We start from the raw sequence: 20,294 nt of genomic DNA, 5'->3' as shown, positions 1-20,294 counted from the left end.
GAGTAGCAAAAGAGTTAAAAGCACTTACAGGTTTCCTAAGGAAAAAAAGGGATAGTGCTCCAATTAGGGGCATGTCTCCAATTAGTGGTTCCAGGATAACCCTCATAGTGCCATGAATCTGCAAAAGAGGAGGAAGAAAAGGTAATGGGATAAACTTTAGTTAAAACTTTAAATGAAATTTACTCACTGGTAATGTTCACACTTCTGATTCACTAACTTCTTGATTATAGAAGAGTTTTATGCATATAGCTTACATATCATCCAAACCCAATGCCTATTCACACAGGCATTGAATAGTTGGGCTTACAAATTCTTTACGTTAACCTACATGAGGGTGTGTCATGTTAGTGACAATTTTGCCGAAAATATGAAGTAGATTATTTACACAGCTCAATATAAATATTTGTGGCACAAACCAATACAACAGCAACCACAACTACTAGAACAAACATTGGTAAATGCTAATAGGTATGTCAAGACAGACAAAGCATAATATTTTTCCTTGTTAGAGAGATCCGCTATCAAAAAGTAAAGGAAATTTGAGAAACAATATCAGAAGGCAATGCTAATTATAGTAATTGCATGTAAACTAATGATTTAATCTAATACTGAAATACTAAGTAAACCAAAACTTCAAGCTCTATGGTCCCTTCACAAACCTATGCAACACATGAACATTGGCTTAATGTGAAATTGTCTCCACCTTTTCTAGTAGAAAAGGTTAATGTTTATAATGATTCTATATCTGAAATTTACCCTTTCAGCTAAGTCATGCTACTGAAATTATTATGCAATATCAATATTATGCAACTGTGAAACAATAGTAACAAAACTACACAATTATTGGTTTTCTTATAAACTATTTAAATCAGAAAACAACAATGCAGTGATGACTCTGTATCAAAATCAAAAGAAAAAAAAATAATTTTACCTGTATACTTTTCACACCAGCTCTACAGAAGTATCTCTTGATCTCCAAGTCAATTTCACAGTTTCCAACAAAACTAAAACCAAAAAGAAAGTATATATTTCATTTTGATGGCCTAAAATGCAACACACAGTTGCTTTGCACTATCATAACAGTATATTTTCTATCTCAATCCATACATAAGAAATGCATGTTAAAACATTACAACATATAACAGTCAAGATTGTTAAAAAAATTACATCCCCTTCAAAACATCACCACTCTCAAAGTCACTCAAATACATACATAGGTATGCTATCCTCTCCAGAAGCATGCATAAGTAGCCTTACTTTTGGGAAATAACAGACACAGGAATCATACTCCACTTCAGGAAAGCTCTATAGATATCATTGATAGTACATTTACCCAAATCCACTCTCATCTAATATAATCACGAGAATCACTAGACAGAGATGGTTATTTTGCTAAAGATCAAAGTTGTCTGCAATATACAGACTTGCAAAACCAGTCATATTTAGAAATTCAATAAGCTAGGCATGCTGAGCTGGATGTTCAGCTAAGCAAGATTTAAGCCAAAAACAGCTGAGCCCTTTCTGAACGGAGAGAGGAGGCAAGAAGTAAATTGGAAAATAATTTACTGAAAACAAGGGAAGTTCATCCCTGAACAGTTTTTGCATCCCCTTTTTGGGAATCCAAGGTCAAGGGCTTGAAATTTTGCAGATGTCGCCCTGTATCTTGGAGATGGATTTGTAGAAGAAAATAGCCCCATCTACTTTGCCCATGCTGCAAGACTAAAAGATTATGTGCACACAACTCAGGCTCAGATATGAGCAGCTGTTTTTCCTGAAGCTCGATGGAGGTCAAGCATGTGACAGCAGAGTTGAGCAGATCTTCTTCAAGAACTGCTGCTGCTGTGAGCCATGTTGGGTCTGAAAACAAACTAATTCTGAGACTCAAAAAGAAATTTAGGAAGAAAACTTGAGGTCCCCTTGCACGACCCCTGCCCCCTCCCCTGGCAACTGATGGCCACAAGGTTCTATCAAAACAAAATGAAGGTGAGGGTTACTGCATCCAGGATATCCTTTACTGAAATCTTCTGTAGTCTCCTGGCCTCTGTGCGTGATGGTGCTCTCTACAGGATTTCAAGTAAATGCAAATCTTATTAATGCCTTAAACAGAAATAAACAATACTATCAGGATATTCTTGTAAACATCCAACACCGGAATTTATTTTGGACTATTCAAAAGATAAGACTGTGCAGAATCTGTCTGGGGAAATGGAACACAACAACATGATAGGGTTCAATGTGAAAGGAAGGTGACCGTTGCTTTCCCTGGAAAGAATGTAGTGTGACTGTAGAGTTTAAAAATAGACATATAATTTTTAATACACAATTTAAAAGGATGTAATTTCTATTTTTAACTATGTAACTATAAATAGAGATAGTAAATATATATACACACACACAGACACACACATATAGAATTGCATAACAACATGACACAGAGAAGCAAGGTCAATCAAACCCTGCAACTGAAACCTCAATCTTGGCACTTCATAGCATCAGAACTATTTGCGTTATGAAGACTGGAAATCAGGAATATGCTAGTTTGAAAGTCCGCAATAACATGATGACAAATGGAAGTAAAAATAGTAACAAGCTGCATTTGAGAGTTGTAAGTCAACAACTTTTGACCTTATAATCAAGTTAAGCATGGCTTTATCCCCCAAGATATTTGTCTGGGTCCATTAACAAGTGATGCCATACAGAATTTCACTGTAACATAACATGTAACTTGCAGTCACCTTTAGTAAGCAAATTCTATACATTTTGAGCATAATATCCCAGAAATATTTGTGACCCCTGTAATGTACAGATCACTGAGATAGATTACAGTTTAATCAGGACAGTCTTGAAAAACTGTAACTGCCGCTGTACTGAATCAGATGAGAAGCACAGTATATTACTGTATGTGGTCATTGTAGGCCACAGAAGGTACCTAGAAGAAAAATGAACAAAGAATATGACAAACATATTTCCCAGCTTACAATGATCTGTGATTCTGAACTTATTATTTTTTAGGTGATCTTTAGAAGGTCTTTTGACAGCATTTTTATATCTGTCTTCTCCAAGTATAATGGTAGCAAGTTTCTCAATTGAAATATACCACATGAACAAAAGATATTTCCATGTATTTAGATCTTCAGCCTAAAACTTTCTTTTAATGCCTCTATGCTTGTAATGAGAAGATGAAGACACTCAATTGTAGACAATTAACAAATATGCCCTCAATATCTCAATGTTTTTTTGCTTTCTTTACTACAGTTCACATTTAATTTGACAGATTTTATCTTGTTTTCTGTTGATCCATAACCTTTCATTTTCCCCAAGGATTTACTATCTTCATGTGCTTCAGTAAACTGTCTACTTATTAACAATATATCGTCATTTGCTCAAGCTGTTAATTTTTTCCCTTGTCCATCTCTGTCACAAGAAACAAGACTGTTCAATTGTAACATCAGTTTGACAATTTTTTTACATAAAGCTCATAGAAATTAAGAGAAAGATAAAGTGTTCCCATTGAAAACATGGTCCTGAAACTGAATCTTTAAATACATTTTCCAAGGACTGCTTTGTGAATTAGCTAGTCAAGCTCCTTATAAGAGTAAAGCTCTTAAAAGCATAGTACTTGTTTCAAAAGGTTCTGAAAAGCACTACGAAACAATGATTATAATACACTCAATATCCTTGCAAAACAATAAAAACTAAACCAAACCCACACTCCTTTTGCAAGAAAACTTAAAAGCAAAAGCAAAGAAATCAAGGAAGATGCACAAGATACTAAAGAAGTGTTCTGGAGAGATATTCATTTAATGTTTATAAAAATATATAAGTAACTGAGAAAAGTAAAAAGCCTCAAACATCTTAATTGTAGACTAAATTTCATAGCAAAGTTTTAATACATTAATTAAAAAAAAAAATCAAAGATAGTGCTTTGGCTTTGGAATATAGGTTTTTATTAAACAACATTACTTTGATGATGCAGTCACACTGAGCTGATAATACTATTTCCCTCAGATAAATGCTATTTACAGCATGTAGTTCCTTCCTCTATTCATACACAATTAGAACTAACTAAATTTGCATAATGAAGCAGTTCTCCTTTCAGGCCAATATAAATGCTCACTCAAACAAAGCACATATTAAAGCATGGGCACCATTGTGACATGATTATATAATAAAGTTTACCTGATTTGAAGATCCAAAATTATCTGTCTTTTGTCCACATTTTCAGTGTACACTTTTACACCATTTATTCGCAGAGGCTGAAAAAATGAAGCAAGTAAAAGTTGGATCCTTCTACTGAACTGTACCATATTAATCTCTTAACTTCAAAATAAACGTGAATATATGTATATTCATACTTGAAAAGTTTACTATAAGCATCATTAAAAGGTGTGAATTAAAGCTATCAATTTAGCTCAAAATGTTATTTCAAGGGTAAAAATTACCTTGCTAGGATCCACTCAGTCACAGCCTTAATGGAAATTACCCTGGGTTTACACCACTAGATTTCAAGATTTATGAAAATTTAATATCAAGCTTTCTCTCTCCCCCCAATAAACATGTCATTTCTCTGTACCTGTACACGTCTAACACTCCCAGACAAAGCATTCTTTTCTGTGCAACTAAAAGAAGCTAAATTTAATTAAAAAAAAAACAAAAAAGAGCATTGCCTTAAGCGGAATTTAGTCAGATTGAATGGAAAAGAATCCACAGTCCCCAACAAAAGTATCAACCACTCTGTGTCCTCTCTCTAAACCACTGTGTTCATGCTTCTCCTATCCCCTGCCGCCCCCATTCAGAAACAGCATATAACAAACATTCCGAAGACTCCAAGCTTCATCAAATACTAGGTGGGAAAGGATGAGCAATGACCTTATTTAGCACCACATCTGGAAATCTCAGGGGCATGTAAGAGCTACATGTTATAACTCCTTCTTCCATGGGACTGAACAGAAGGTAAACACCTATCTGCTCCTTGATACTACGCTATGGTTCCTTGGAAAGCTGAGCCAGCAGCCTTGAGGTTGGATTCCATACACAGCATGATTAACATGTTTATCTGTAATTGCCCTTGGGTCATCTGGCAAGAAAAGGATAATGGTCCCTGCTCACTGATCGTTAGCACATAACAGGAACAGTATTAATCATGTGGCTATGAGCTTTTCAGTTGACTAACAGTTACTATACCTTGAGTCTTCTCCCATTCTCAGGCAAATTCTGAAGCAGACACCCCAGGAAAAAGAAAAAAATACAAAAACAAAACCAAAAAAAGCTTCTGCTAAAAAAGGCTCATGGTTTTATTTTATTTTAATGTTACAAGAGAAACCAAAATCAGTGTTACCAAGAAATACTTCTGCGTGGATGTAAGCAGGCTACATGATAACAGTATGTAAGACAGAGCCTCTTAGAAAAACTTCATCAGCAACTCACCTGATGACCAATGTCAATCTTTGTAAAACTGAAGGTACTGAGGTGGTTGTTTGCTCCTCTTACTGCTGGTTCTATGGTTTCCCGGAAGAGCTTCTCAATAAATTGGCAAATAAAAGGCCACATCTGTTTTACAGTCTAAGAGGAAAACCAATAAATATCTACATGGAATGCAAATTCAAACATAACTAAAAACCTGTTCTTTAAGGCATATGTAAGAGATTTTGTACAAAGTTTGAAACATAGAAGTTTTCTTTACAGTTCACTAGAGACATAAGAACTGGTTCCTTTTTACATAGTGGAAAGCTTTCTGGAATTTGCACGAGTCTAAAGCACTGGAGGAGGAGAAAAACAATTTAAAGAATTTTCTTCTCTTACCCTATGAATGCATATGCATTCAGCACTGATGCTGATTGTTGGGGAGAAGGGTGAAGAGAAGTTTATTTGCTACACAAAGTTGTATCTTAGGTTACCACACATGCAAATCAAAACTGCAAAACTAATTTGTTTTTAGATTGTAGGTCAGGAACCTACAGTAACTGGAAAGTATCCCAGACAAGTAATATATAAATGACTGTGTTTACAGCTGCTATGACTTCCACACAATTACAGCTCTCATTATTCTAATGCCACTTACAGTCATTCTCCAAAACTCACTATTTCAAGACCAGGAAAATAGATTTAATCTTTCTCATGACTAACTGGATCAACGACCAGAAGCTTCAAGTGTATGAAGTTAAAACTACCCTGTTCTCTGATTCTTGCCACCTTTTTTTTTTTTCTTTTGTATCTCAGATTTCCCTCCTACCCCTTCCCATTTGGAAGGGATGCTAATGACTCCTCTTACCTTGTTGAGCCATTCTGCCCTCTCTGTGTCTGGAAAATGGACCTAAAAAAAAAAATCCAAAACAAACAAACAAAAATTAATACAAATACAAAACACTTTTTACTTACTCATGTCTAGTAATTAATAATAAAGGAAAGCTTAGGGGATCTCCCTATGAGCAATGTATACAGTGATCAACAGATTAAGCAGTTAATGTTCTTGACAAGAATATTAGAATTCAAGCAGATAAAAATATGAACTAATTTCTGCACTACATAGTTACGGATCCAAGCATATATTTAATAGTGGTATCTGGATTAAAGTATTGCTTTAAACCATAAATGAACTAAAAAATTATAAATAATACACAACATAGCTGACTCAGCTAATGCCAATCTAATTTACCTCTTGTTTGAGGGTTTTAACATGATACACCTGCCAGAGTCCTGACTGTAGTTTTACTTCCTTTCATTTATGCCAGATCTTCTGCAATATCAATGAATCATTGCTAGAAACATTTAATCAGTGAAGCTGAAGCTCAGGAATATGCATTTAGTTTTTGCCTAAAGCCCTTTGAAAGACATTTTTAGTGATTTCTTAACTGCAGAAATCACTAAGAAGCGGCAGTATGACGGTACATACGTGTGATGAAAAGTAGCCATCACAACAGGAAAACACCAGTTAAACACCGGAAGAACAGATGCAGTTTTCCAGACAGAGAAGGAAAGCACAATTAATGGCTTTACATCCTACAAACGCGCACACGAGCTAAAACCTGAAACAGTTCAGTAGAAGCAGAATTAACAAGCATTTCTTTAGAAACAAACAGCTTCTACAATGAGATGCAGATCACACTTCTAAAACACAAAGAGCCTTTGAACACACTAAAAAACTGTGACCTACATACACTGACTTCCATGAAGCAATGTCTCAACTGAATTGCAAAGTCTTAATCTCTTCATAGCATAACAGATTGCACCACTGGTTTTAGCAGCAGTGCCTACTGGTTATTTTCATTATGCATATATCCCAAATGTGAACAGCCAGTGAAATACATCCTTTTTTAACTGTGTTTTCAGCAAGTTGGATTTGAAGGCAAGTCACATTACTGAAAAGAGGGCAGATTTAAGTTAGAGCTAAGCTAGAAATTCTTCACTGTGAGTATGGTGAGACACTGGAACAGCCCGCCCAGAGAAGCTGTGAATGCCCTATCTCTAGCAGGGTTTAAGGGCTGGACAGAGCTTTGAGCAGCCTGGTCTAGTGGAAGGTGTCCCTACCCATGGCAGGGGGGTTGGAACTAGATGAGCTTTAAAGTTCCTTATAACCCAAACCACAACTGATATTCAATACATCTGACTGGGATAAAACAAGTAGCACCTCTCTCTTGCACCCACCAAGCACCCTTCACATTCAGTCCTGAATTATTCAGAATCTCTTGAGATAGGCTGGGAAACAAGCAAAAGGCCATACTAATATGTAGCCATATACACTGATTCATTAATTTTTAATCTTATCTATTGTACCATCTTTCTTAAGGCCTTGCTTATCAGGACACAGTTCATAATTTTTCCACAGATTTAATAATTACTTCTCCTTCAGTGTGACACATCAGTCATGCTCCTACCATTATTTGAGTTAGTATTAAGCTAACTCCTTAATTACATAGAATCATAGAATAGTTAGGGTTGGAAAGGACCTTAAGATCATCTAATTCCAGCCCCCCTGAGCCTAGTTTACTTCTACAGTTGCACATGTTAACAGCAACAAATAATACAATTAATTATGTCTTCCATTCACGTTTCTCACCCTTTTCCATCCTAGCTTTTTTACTTGTTCCAGTTCTAGCATAATTCAGTTGTATTCAGTGCCTATACTGATCCCCAAAACAGAGAGCAGAGAATACAATCTTCCACCTTCAAGACTAGACAACCTTGAATCAAAAGTTGAACTTTATTTAATCTTCAGATATTCCACAACAAGATAGGATGAAAACAAGTCATAAACATTAATCAGTCTACTAATTCCAACGATTTTTAGCCTGCTATATGAGACTGCAGTATTAATGGTAATGTAATTCACTTTAAGAGCTTTTGATATCAAAAACAATACTATGCAAAGACAACTGGGGAAAGCCTGAGGGGCGAAGTTGGTACCTTAGATCAGTCAGGACTGACACATTGAGGCAACTGCACAAACATTTTCTGGCCGGAAACAGAAACAAGAATCAAACTAGCTGATGTGCAAAATCTGTTAACTCATGTATAAAATCTCTTAGACAAGCATGACACAGAGAGACAGAAGTCAAGTTTTCAGCAAAGACAGTCAAAGACTGAAAGCATTTTCCACTTGGTTTCTGTTATTAAAATGCTCATGTAGGTTTGACAAATACTGTCTCATTCCAACCACCTGGATTAGGCAGTATTCAAAGGAAAGTATAACTAGAGAACTGTGTAAGAAATACCCTAACAATCACATTCATCACAAAAAAAAAACCAAAACATAATACTACATGTTCCAGAAATTTAATACTAAACGTTATATTGAAAAATACTTGGAAGTGCTCAAAAGTTTCTGCACATAAAAAAAAAAATACATAATTTAGCTTTCTCACACAACTGCTTGTGCTCAGCTCTAAAGAATTTTCATGCTTACTTCCTATTTCTGACATGCTCATATCTTGTTCTCTCAAAACCTCAATTCAGAACTTATTATTTTTCTAATGATCAATAAAATACCAGAAAGAGCCCAAGGAATGCACTTCCTTGTTCTGTCCTGAAAGATAATAAAACAAAATAAGGACAAAAGAAAAACACTAACAAGCTCCTATTTCTGTAATAACAGCACAAACTTTCCTTACCCACAAATATTTTATTATTCAAACTCTCTAAGTTCTTCATATTGGCTAAATTAACTCAGTTTTCTGCCCAGATGATCATGTGTCTTTCTAAGGAAACAATGTTAGACAAAGAATAATAACCATTAAACTCAAACACTACAGACTAAATATTGGTGGGAAATTTTGAAAAGTCAAACAGTAATCAGCAAATGGTATCAAATGAGTTTCGAAGCAAGAATAATAATACTGCTGCCTTTAGTGTAATTCTTCGCTCACATAAGGGTAGTTTCACCTATCTACGTAACTATCACTAAAAGTAAGCATTGACAGGAAAATCAGAAATAATGTTAAGTTACAACACCCTTCTGAAAGTAATGCTGAATTGCTCCCACCACAAGTTACCGGTATTAATAACCTACTTTACAATATAAACTGTACAGTAGTTATTATTCACTGATACCCTCACTGTAAAACACTTGTTTCTAAAATTATCATTTGTAGCATTTCTGCATCCTTAAAGCTACTTACCAGCCAACCCTTATTAAACTTTCACTTAATGATTAATGCATAGTCCCAAGTACTGTTTACATGAACTGAAACAATAAAAATGGCACCAACAGCCAAAATACAAAACTACTGCTATTGACCAGAGTATTCCATAAAGTGAAAACTTTATTGCTACAAACCAATCACTTCCTCAGAAATTGTATATTACAGCAGAGAAGAGGAAGCAGTAAAAGCAATTTAGGTTAAAAAAACAAAAAACAAAAAACAAAAACCAACCAAAGAGAACCCCAAACAAAACAAACCCCCCATACCACTGTATATTGGCTATTTTGCCCCGTTTATTTGCTCCCTTCCTCCACCGCAAGGATTAAAGATAAGAATTAAATTTTATACTCCATTAAAAACAATGTACTATAATAGCTATATTTAATAGGTACTTATCTGAGTCAGCATTGCACAGCTTATGTCTAGTTCTTCCCATTTGTGCTGTTTAATTATTTGTTGCTCCAGATGTAAATCTTACATAAGGTCACACAATATAACAAAGCTTCCTGATATAGTCACCATGTAACTATTCCTGAGCAGTTTTCCAGTCATTTTACAAATCTCCCTTCTGCCTACTTTGGAAAGTTAAAATCCTCCTCTCTACCAAAAGCCCAGCTTAAACATAGAAATATAAAAGTGTATCACAATTTGTCTTCATAGTCTTTCCATGCATCATCAGTGGAGAGAGAGAGCACACCACAGGAGGAAAGTCAGGACAGAAACCTAATTTAGGTGCTCTAAATCACTTTCTGAATACATAGCATAAGCAGCTATTTAACTACTAAGCCTAAGGCTAGGTGGTGTGGCAAAATGAAACACACTAAAATTAAATTATCCTTTGAATTACAACTGCCAGATTAATTTGTCTAAACTCACTGCACTTGTAACTCAAAAAGTCTGGCAAAAATTAGTAAAAGAATTAAGAAGAATCCCAACACGAATAGAATAAAGAGTGTCACACAGCAATATTCAAGCTCAATTTAACAGCTATCCACTCCACTATTTTCCAGTCAGTAAAGCAGGCTGGCCTAAGGACATTTTAGGTAAAACAGAGCTGAGCAGTGCTAATGGCTTAACCCCATGTACCCCAGCCAGCCTCTAGCTCTTTGGAGAAAAAATGAGCAGCAGTAGGTGAAGTATTTGTTCCATTCCAAAGAGGAACCAATGCAGTCCTCTGCTACTCAACATGATCTGAAGAGGCTTATCCACAAACATAGACTGGGGGACAACCGCTCCTTTCTAAGAGGAGGTAAAGAAGTTGGGGCTTGAAGGGAAAGCAGAAAACCCAGGCTTCTCCTGTTACGCCAAATATCTACATCCAAGGTTATCCTAGCAATTTTCCTAATCTCTACCAGCCCCAGAAATTACTGTAGCTCCCATATCTTCTGAATTACAGGGTAAAACATGCTAAATATTTACTGTTGCAGAACTGCAGGATTCAGTATTCCCAAAAGAGAAGGTTAAATTGTTAACAATGAGGGTTCCTCAAAAAATGCTGCAATCAACCACATGCCCTTGCTACTAAATTAACAACTATTTCCACTATGTTTTGGTAATCTCGCTCTGTTTAGTGTCCGCAGTCTTAAACATATTTAAATTACTAGCCTTTGCACAGCAAAATTCATATTCAGTGTTATCAGCATGAGGATAAGTGAGGACTCTTGAAACGCTCAGAATCATTGGGGGGTGTTGCATACTTCAAAAAAGTAGTACAGGTTTTGATAGCAAATGCCTCTTTACAGCAGGGAAAAAAAAAAAAAATCAGATGTCAGAAAATTAAGGTAAAGGGGAAAAAAATTAAAAAAAAAAACAAAAAACACACTGTAAGAAAAACACAGAGGGAAAGGAGATGGGGAAGGGCCCTGTAGTCATTACCAGGCTCTCTCTCTGATAACTGTAAAACTTGAAGGGAAAATGGAAACGTTGGAAAAAGTGGAAACATACCTAAATGGAGGAAACAGCTGTAACACCAAGCAAGGTTAAGGATTGTATTTATTTATAAACTGGAATGTAAGCCATTTAAGTGTTTGGACAACACATTGGAAAACAAAATAAACCTTAAAAAAAAATAAAATACATGCCCTTTGAGTCAGATTTCAACCCATGAGAGGAGACTGGCATTAGAAACACATACTTGGTATCCCACCAAATGTTTCTAAAACATTCTACCAGCACAAACATTGTCATCCCACGTGAACTGTCACTATCAGTTCAGCAAGTCCTAAAAGCTGCCACAAGTTACAGCTCAGCACAAGTTTTCCAGTGTGATCTTTACTGTATTCTCTACTCCCTCACAAGCTATCTGCCTCAGTGTGAGCATCAAGGCGAAAAATAATTCTTTCAACAACAACACAGCAATTTAACACCAAACAAGTTGGCACTTGCAGAAAGTCTGAAACAAATGGCTTTTCAACACCTCTGGGTTTCAATACTAACATGAGAAAGCTACTATAATAAAATTAACATACCTCAAGTAATAAAACTGAGATTCTTTATATGGCATAGAAAGTTTTATTTTATTGCAAACTTCTGTGACCTCTATCTCCTTCCCCTCCTTAAAGGTCTAAAGGAAAGCCTAATATACTGACCAGTCCAAACCTGGAATAAACAGTAGCTCACATACACAGGACACTTCAGCATTCTATGCCCTGAAGGACCTATTTCCTAATATATATTTGTAGGGACTATATCTGGGAGACAAAATGATAGCAGCACATAGGCTGTTTTTTGTGAAGTTGGGCTAAACTAGCATAAAACAGATCTTCGTGAAATGCTGCAAATGGTAGCAACACTGTAAGAAGAGTCACCACTACCCACATATACATCATTGAAATTAACTTAAAGCTCAAACTACACAGAGGGATCCAAAATCCACCCATTTCTGCTGCACCAGAATTAAAACAGAAAATAAATTCAAAATATATAATGCTTTTTAAAATTTTACCAATGATGATAAATGTGGCCACGTTTCTCATTTAAATAATACAAAGATACTACTTTGCTTAAGTTTTTTTTTTATTAGATGTAAAATGCATATGTAAGACTAGCTGAGAAAGTTGTCCCTCTGTTTGCATTCTCATTACAGAATTCACTGGAACAGCAATTAACAATCCTCCAGTTTTTGCCAGCAGCCTAGCAAAAATCTGATCAGTTTAAAGTTTTGGCAGATGTGGATTCAGAAGCCCTCCCCCTGCAGGCCTCCAATACTACCAGAATATTCTCATCTGGACATTACCCCTACCTTCTGTGGCAAACTACGTCTTCGGCAATGCAAAAGAATGCTGTGTTTGCAAAAGAAAAGCCCTGCCTAAAAGAGTCTCCAGAGCTTCAATACAACTGAAACAGCAGCCCAGAAGCAAGTCATGCAATTCAGAACTGAAGGATGATGAGAAGTCATGAAGCACAAAAGTTTCATTTTCTTCACGCACATCTTCAACATCTCTTAAATAGACCTCACTCATAATAGCAGTGAGGCTTGTCAAGAACTGCATTACTTTCCAGCAGTTTGACTCAAAAAAACTAGATAAAATTTGTCTAAGTGCTGCTATTTTTGCAGAGATAGACAAGCATGCCACAATACAAAGTTACCCAGAAACCTCCTACTTCACAGCAGCTTGCCATAAACAAAATCCTCCGGGATAGGCGTTATAAGCAGCTGCTCTGGAAGAATGACAGAACGGTAGTCTGCTAGTAAGTATGCGAACTGGGAAATCCTACTTCTAGCCTGACATTCAGCCTTTGCAACCCCAACTCGAGGAATGCTGCTCTGCCTATAAATTAAAAACTGAGCATCATTAACTTGGCTGAATCACTTGAAGAACAACACATAAAACAAAAGTCCCTTGCTTTACCACTAACAGTTACACAATTTCCTTCCAGACATCTGGAAATACACTGGCATGAGTTTGTCTTACCTTGATGCAGAGCCTACCCTAAACATAGCAGAGCACACTAGAGGGATCCACAAAGCTCACCTGTTACCTCTTTTGAAACAAAATTACTTTAAGACTTCAGTCCTCTACTGCAGATTCATCTTCCAGTGCCGCCTAATTTTAGTATTACCTTCAAGTACTAATACACAAGTACGATATATCATGACTCAGTCTTCAATATAGAGATGAAGTTAACTCTGTAACCAACCTGCTTTATTTTCCCTGCAGTTTAAGAGTATCTCGTAATTTTTCCTGAATTGCGTTTGCACTTCTACTTTCCAGCTGGAAAAGTATTCTAAGTTTTCAGTGATCAGTTTGGACTGGGACAGCACAGTAAAAGGAAAAAAAAAAATAAATTGAAGGTATGTGGGGCATTCAGCTGCTGGAACCTTTTAAAGGTTTCCACTTCCTGAAGAATCCACGTGCAGAACATCTGACATGAGATTGATATCCTGACACAGAAAGAGTCATATTTTTCACACCTACCTAGAATTTCTCTAGAATTTAACAAAGGCTCCTGGGTCATGCCTAAAACAAGATCTCTGCTTTCAGGGTGGGAGGTTTCCAACAAGTATCTTCAGCAATGCGGCACAGTTTGTCAAATTTGACAGAAAGTGTTCCTAAAACTCAAAACAAGTTATTGCAAACAAGAAAAAGCCTTTGCAACTTAATTTTGCTAAATTAAAAGATTAATCTTGCCTTAATCTTTCTCTACAAGAAAAAAATTAATCATGATAACTACATAGTTTTAAGAAATTAAGTCATGCTTCTCAGTTTGCTGGATAGGCTTCTTATTTTAAAAATCTCTTTATTATTATATTAAGAAACCCTCTATGTTTCATATAAAGACATTTAAATTTAAAAGCATTAATGAAATAACTGGATACACTAGGAATGCAAGGACCAAAACCATATTTATATTCAGCATGCAGGTCCACCAAGACCTAACAAGTCACCTGTATACACGTTTTCCCAGCGCCTTGATTGGTGTCTGCTGCCTGGCAAACATGCCAAAAGGCAGTCCTTGAGTTACACCACTGAAGTTCGTATCCATCACTAAAAACCCATCAAGAATAAAGAACCAAAGTGATGTTGAACACTTCTTAAAGTGAGGCAACATAAGAACCTGCTTGATCTCTTACTACCCACATTTACAATAGTGCTTTTATCTATACTATCTCCTTTTTTTTTCAGAGCCAGAATTCATTATCAAGTATTACGACAGCAGGGTGCCCTTTTCCAATCTCACCTTCAGTGGGCATCCACAGCAATAACAACTATATTTCAAATGCCAATAAAAGGCCACAACAAGCAGAGTTAAGGGAAAACAAAAAAAAAGAAAAAACAACCCCTCCCCCCAAAAAAAAACAAACAAAAAAAAAAACACCAAAAAAACAAACAAAAAAACCAACCCAAAACCCACAACAAACTGAACAGCATAACACTTTACACAAGTAAAATATCAAGAACTGGATTTGCACCTATTAGAATCTTGCTGTCACACCAGGTTATAGATACGTAGCACAACCAAGGTTTACAAAATAAAACATTTCATGACAGCCCACATAAGCACATCTCCAAACTCCCACAAGCATTGCAACCATTACTGAAAGCAGAGACCCAGATTTCAAATGCTTAAGCTGCTGAAAAGTGTAGGATGAACGGTAGCTCTAAGAACTCACGGAATTTTACCCCTTGAAAAATCTTGCACAGTACTACCTTTTTGACATGTTATTGACTTTACCCTTTTATTCTCAAAAATAATTTCACTCTTTCTCCTCCTCTTCTAAATAAAGTCTTAATACCTTAAAATTTGAGATTTTGGGTATTAAAAGTTTTATGAAAGGCGTTAGCACCTTATTTTCATTTTGTTACATTTTAAAAACATGACCTCTTTTGTACTTTTTAAGCCTGCATAACAAATTCCTTTTCACTTCCCTTGAGAATCCAGATGTGTTCCCACTCTGCTGCACACAAGAGCATCTTGCTGCCTTGGTGGTCAACAGTAAAAATGTTTTCCTCTCTGGACTGCTAAATACTAACTTTCAAAACAGCTTATACAACCAGTGCCACAGCACAATTTACTATCTTTTGAATTGCCTTCAGCTATGAAAAGAAGTGCTGGGCTCTGCACCAAGTTGTCAGACATCCTCATTGTTGCCATCTAGACTAAAACATTGAAGGTTTCTCGTCTTTTACTCCACTGACCCACTACCCCCTTTACTAACCCCTGCAGTCAGCAGCTCTGATTCACTAAGACCAAGTTCCCTCCATCAGAGAGACCTTATTCCTGTTAGCGCTTGCAAGGGCACATAGCTCATCTCTCTAAGGGACCATGCAGGGCTTCTATGAGGACTAAACCAGACATCAACCTTGAGGAAAAAATAAGTGTTCAACAAGTACTGACCACCTTCTGCAGACTGCCTGTCTTCTTTCTCAGGCAGATTAAATGTCCTTCCCTAACTAGCTTACCAGCAACTAATTACTGAAGAGCAAAACGATCTCCTATGACTCAATGTGCACATTTTAGCATAAAATGTCTCCATGTACTGAACCCCAGATTTTATAGGTTAACCTTTATCTTTTTTTTACTAAGTTTAACCTATAGTTCACAATATATTTGAAATAAATCTATATGAACTCCAACAAGACACATATCTTCCATTTTTTCTTAGTTTGCGGGTAAGCAACGTGCAAATTTGCATTTGAAAATACAAAAGAGTACCAAAAAAAAAACCCTTGGTTGTTTTTTTTTTTGTGGCTCTTTTTGGTGTGGCATTCAACCTAAAAATACAGTATTAGAGCACACAAATTCAAACTGGGTTAACCTGCATCCTAAAATGACAAAGTCACAAAGTCATCTGAACAGTATGTTCATGAGTTAGATCTTATATGCTTATTGTTCTTACACTAAAAGAAAATATACACAAACATTTAAAACATAATCAGAAATCAGTCAAGGTAGTAAAGCATTTTAAAATCCCCCTGTCTCATTTCTAGCTGAAATACTATATAGAAATTCAGCAAATATAAAGGGTATAGACAACCTGTCTGTTTTACTGAACCTGTAAATAGTCATTGATAAACTCTCTCTGAAACGATAAATCTCTCCTAAGAAAGTAACAGAAAGCAGAACATTCTAAAATGTGAAAGAAAACAAGAAAAAAAATCTTAATGTTTAATTTGTGTCTCTGTTAACAAGGTGAGAACAAATGGTGGGAACGAAAGCCCTAGTTAATCTGATAGCTCCAGGTATCAGATGACAGACAGCTTACATGTGTAATTCTTTCTGGTTCTTCCATTCGAGCATTCACATTCTTACACCAGGCTCTTTTAAAAAGCTCCATATTTCTAATAATCAGGTGCATAGTAAAATTTGAAAGACTTACAGTATTTTTTCTCTGTCCTCTCTAAACCAATTTTGTCCCCCTCAATGGACTGTATTTCAGCACAGAATATACTAGTGTTATTTGTTAGAAAAAGACACACAAAATATATCACATTTAATAGGAAACAGAGAAACTTCTGCACTATACAAGATCAAAGGTCCAGCTAACACAGCAACCAGAAGTGATGTCCAAGGAAAAAGAAAAACCAAAGTATTACTATAGAGTTATGCTTCCCTAAATATCCTTTCCGCTTCTGCAAAAGCTGGCTCTAACCCTTAGCAACTGTTGTTATCATCCTTCCCCCTTCTACCTCGAAAATGCTCAGCACCTTCCAAAAAAAATAAAAATAAAAAAATTCAATTTCACAAATTCCCTTGCATCAGATAAACTTACTCAAGGCAAAACTGATATTTCAGATTTTTAGGGCAGCCCTTATATTCATGCAGAATCATGCAAGACCAAGAAATATATGACTGGAAAGCACTTAGACCACCGAATTCCAATCTCCTGCAATTGCAGGCATCATTATCCTATTGCCGTTTATAAACTCCACCTTAAAAGCATTCCTCAGTACAGATCAGGAAGGGCAATTCTAGTGTGTTTTTGTGGGCTGGGTTGCTAAGGAAAGACTGAAGCACTCCCTGCTATAAACCAAGTTTCTAAACTTAGGTATGCTACATCATGTTTGAGTTACAAGGTGGAACCAAAACCAGACTCCCTCCCAACTAAATTAACTATTACCCTTAAATACCAGTCTTACTATTTTGACTCTACACATGATCAACAAAAGATACTTTAGAGGAAAAAAGTCGTCATCAAATGACAGAAGATAACATTCAACATAAATACCCCCCCCACCAAATTCCTTCCCAGTAATATTACTTTGTTTTGAAGCAAAAAATGTATTTTCATTATATATTGGAAAGGTTGTACAAGCATGTCGTCAATCTGCACCACAGCTTCTAGTTCCTGTGTTCATACAAATTGTGGATCTGTTTCCATAACCTACCTTCAGCAGGAGTGTATCTGTCCCATGACAAAGCTTAGCACCTCTTACCCAACAAGCTATTTTAGAAAAAGCAGAGTAAATGTACTTAAAACAAATCTGCAAAAGGAAAGGACACTATTGAAACAGCATCCTCTGATGAAAACATAAATTCTTATGCTACTGGCTTGACACATATGGCATCTGTGCCAGCAAGTGGCAAATCTCCTGCAAGACTAATGCTTTAAGTAAGCCACAAAAAAGTCTTGTGTGAAGGTCAGAAGAACCAGGTTTTTATCCATAAATGCAAAGTTTGGCTTTTTTTTTTTTTTTTAATTTATTCTGGAATTAGAAAAGCAAGTAAAATCCTGGCCCAAGTCAGGTCTGCTGTCAAACTACTGTGAATTCCGTAGGCTCAGAGGAAGAATCCATCAGCACGTGGACACAACATAGACAATTTTGCCCTGGAATTTGGATATAGTGCCTAAGACACATAGAATATTTAAAACAGATTGACATCCCAGCATTAAGACTTAATATCAGCTGTAATGAACTCAATTTTCATTAAAAATAGTAAAAAGGAAATAGAATTTCACACTGACAGAGGCTGCTGCTCTAGTCTGCACACAGAACAAATAAGAAGACAACATGTGGTTGTAGTGTCTTTCTAGGACTACAAAGATTTTCATAAGAAAGTGAATTCAATACCAGAATACACCATTGACAGCAGTACAAGATTTATGATCATCCACAGAGAGATGAATACTACCTGGCAGGCACTTCTGCAACATAATAAAGTCCATACTTAGCAAAAGGAAGATGAAGCCCCTCAAGTGGAATTGAGGCAACTGATCAAAGGGCATGCAGTACCTTTTCACCAACCCACGACTACATGTTGCAATATTTCAGTTAAAATACACTTAGATATCTGACAGTCCTGTTGATTCTTTGACTTGTGTACACAGCAACATTTGTTTAGTCACTTGTCCTTCCATGCAAATCTTTACAAATCAACAAAACCAAGAGAAAAAAAATACTGCTATAACTAGGAAACCTGGAGTTTAAAACTAACATTTGACTTTTTTAATTAGTAATCAGGTTTCACAAAGATGACATCTTTTAAGAGATTGGTAGTAAATACAGAAGTAAAAATTACTGAACAGAAAGAAAAAGCCCCGTAGTCATCTTGCAATGGTCCCCTTCACACTACCAAAACTCTTGTAGGCCCTGGTTCCAGGATAAATTCCATGAGATTTCAGCTTGCTGCAGACACAGTCTCCATGAAAGTTTTCCATCTTAAAAAAAAAAAATATATATATATATATACTGGAAACTACAGAATCTGCCTTCTTCTATCATTTGGTAAGTTTAAAGCTTGGCCATATGTCTTACATGATACTCCATTTTAATTTCTCTGCTTTTAATGTAAATTCACTTATTTTATTTGCATATGTTTAGAGAGGTGTTCCTATATTTTTTGAAAGAACAGACTCTAGATTTTATGTAAGCAGTTACAAAACCAGCACTTTAGTGGAACCATAAACTAAGGAAAAGCTACTATTTTGAGTACATACTAAAATTTTTCAATAACACCATTCATTTACTTCCAGGTAGCATGCCCAATCAAGTGTACATAGTTGCTGACCTGAATGACAAAAACTTGTTTCTATTTACACAGCCATTGCTTATGGTCAGCAAGTGCTTGCATGAAGATGTTTACCACAAGTGAAACTAGCCCTGCTATAAAGGCAGTTACTGGCCTTCAAACAAATGATGGGTAGCAAGCAGCTGAGTGATTAAGATTCAGTATTTTCTTGGATGCAGAGGAGGAATGCTCCAGCATCAGACTGCTGGAATTGCTGGGTGTTTGACATACAGGATGGAGAGCTAGCAAGAATGAAAGAAGAACAGTTAAATACATTTTTCCTTATATAAATGCAGCACAGAATTGTCACCTCTTCTCTTACATTACTGATTATCATCAGTGTTGAAGATACCCCCACATGCTTGGGTTATCCTGAATATGCTTTACCCCAAACCCAACCATTACAAACAGCAATGTTCTTCCACTTCCCAATTTAGCAGTAAATATAGCCATCATAAATTAATACTTTAATTGCTGACAGCAGTAGTAAGTCATTTTATAAGCATACTGCTCAGAACTGAATCATAAAGTTAAGCACACAATAGAGACTTTAAGGGCTGAGTTGCTTGTAACTGATACTTAAACTCACCATTTCTACATTTTTAATCCCAACCTACTGTCCCACTTTGGATATTTGCAATGTATTGCTGGAACAGAGCTAATCAAATCATACCCACCAGATCCTGATTGCAGTTTACAAGAACA

The 20,294-nt window shown here is 36.1% G+C and overlaps 1 protein-coding gene across 3 annotated transcripts in view; it reads right to left on the bottom strand.

Moving 5' to 3' along the window:
- The window catches only part of ESYT2 (extended synaptotagmin 2), a 74,402-nt gene that overhangs the window by 38,856 nt on the left and 15,252 nt on the right, over nucleotides 1-20,294 (bottom strand). For all 3 annotated transcript variants that reach the window (XM_057416484.1, XM_057416485.1, XM_057416483.1), the window contains exons 2-6: nucleotides 6,272-6,313; nucleotides 5,428-5,562; nucleotides 4,180-4,256; nucleotides 932-1,004; nucleotides 29-118 (exon numbers count right to left, since the gene is read on the bottom strand). In XM_057416484.1, the coding sequence (XP_057272467.1) occupies nucleotides 29-118; nucleotides 932-1,004; nucleotides 4,180-4,256; nucleotides 5,428-5,562; nucleotides 6,272-6,313 (417 nt within the window). The remainder of the gene's footprint in view (nucleotides 1-28; nucleotides 119-931; nucleotides 1,005-4,179; nucleotides 4,257-5,427; nucleotides 5,563-6,271; nucleotides 6,314-20,294) is intronic.

The sequence above is a fragment of the Pezoporus wallicus genome, unplaced genomic scaffold (genome assembly GCF_028554395.1).
Source record: "Pezoporus wallicus isolate ANWC-B61680 ecotype Strahan unplaced genomic scaffold, APGP_CSIRO_Pwel_v1 contig_3847, whole genome shotgun sequence".
In the NCBI taxonomy this organism is placed as follows: Eukaryota; Metazoa; Chordata; class Aves; order Psittaciformes; family Psittacidae; genus Pezoporus; species Pezoporus wallicus.
The sequence above is the reverse complement of the archived record's forward strand: the minus strand, read 5'-3'. Positions and strand labels throughout refer to the sequence as shown.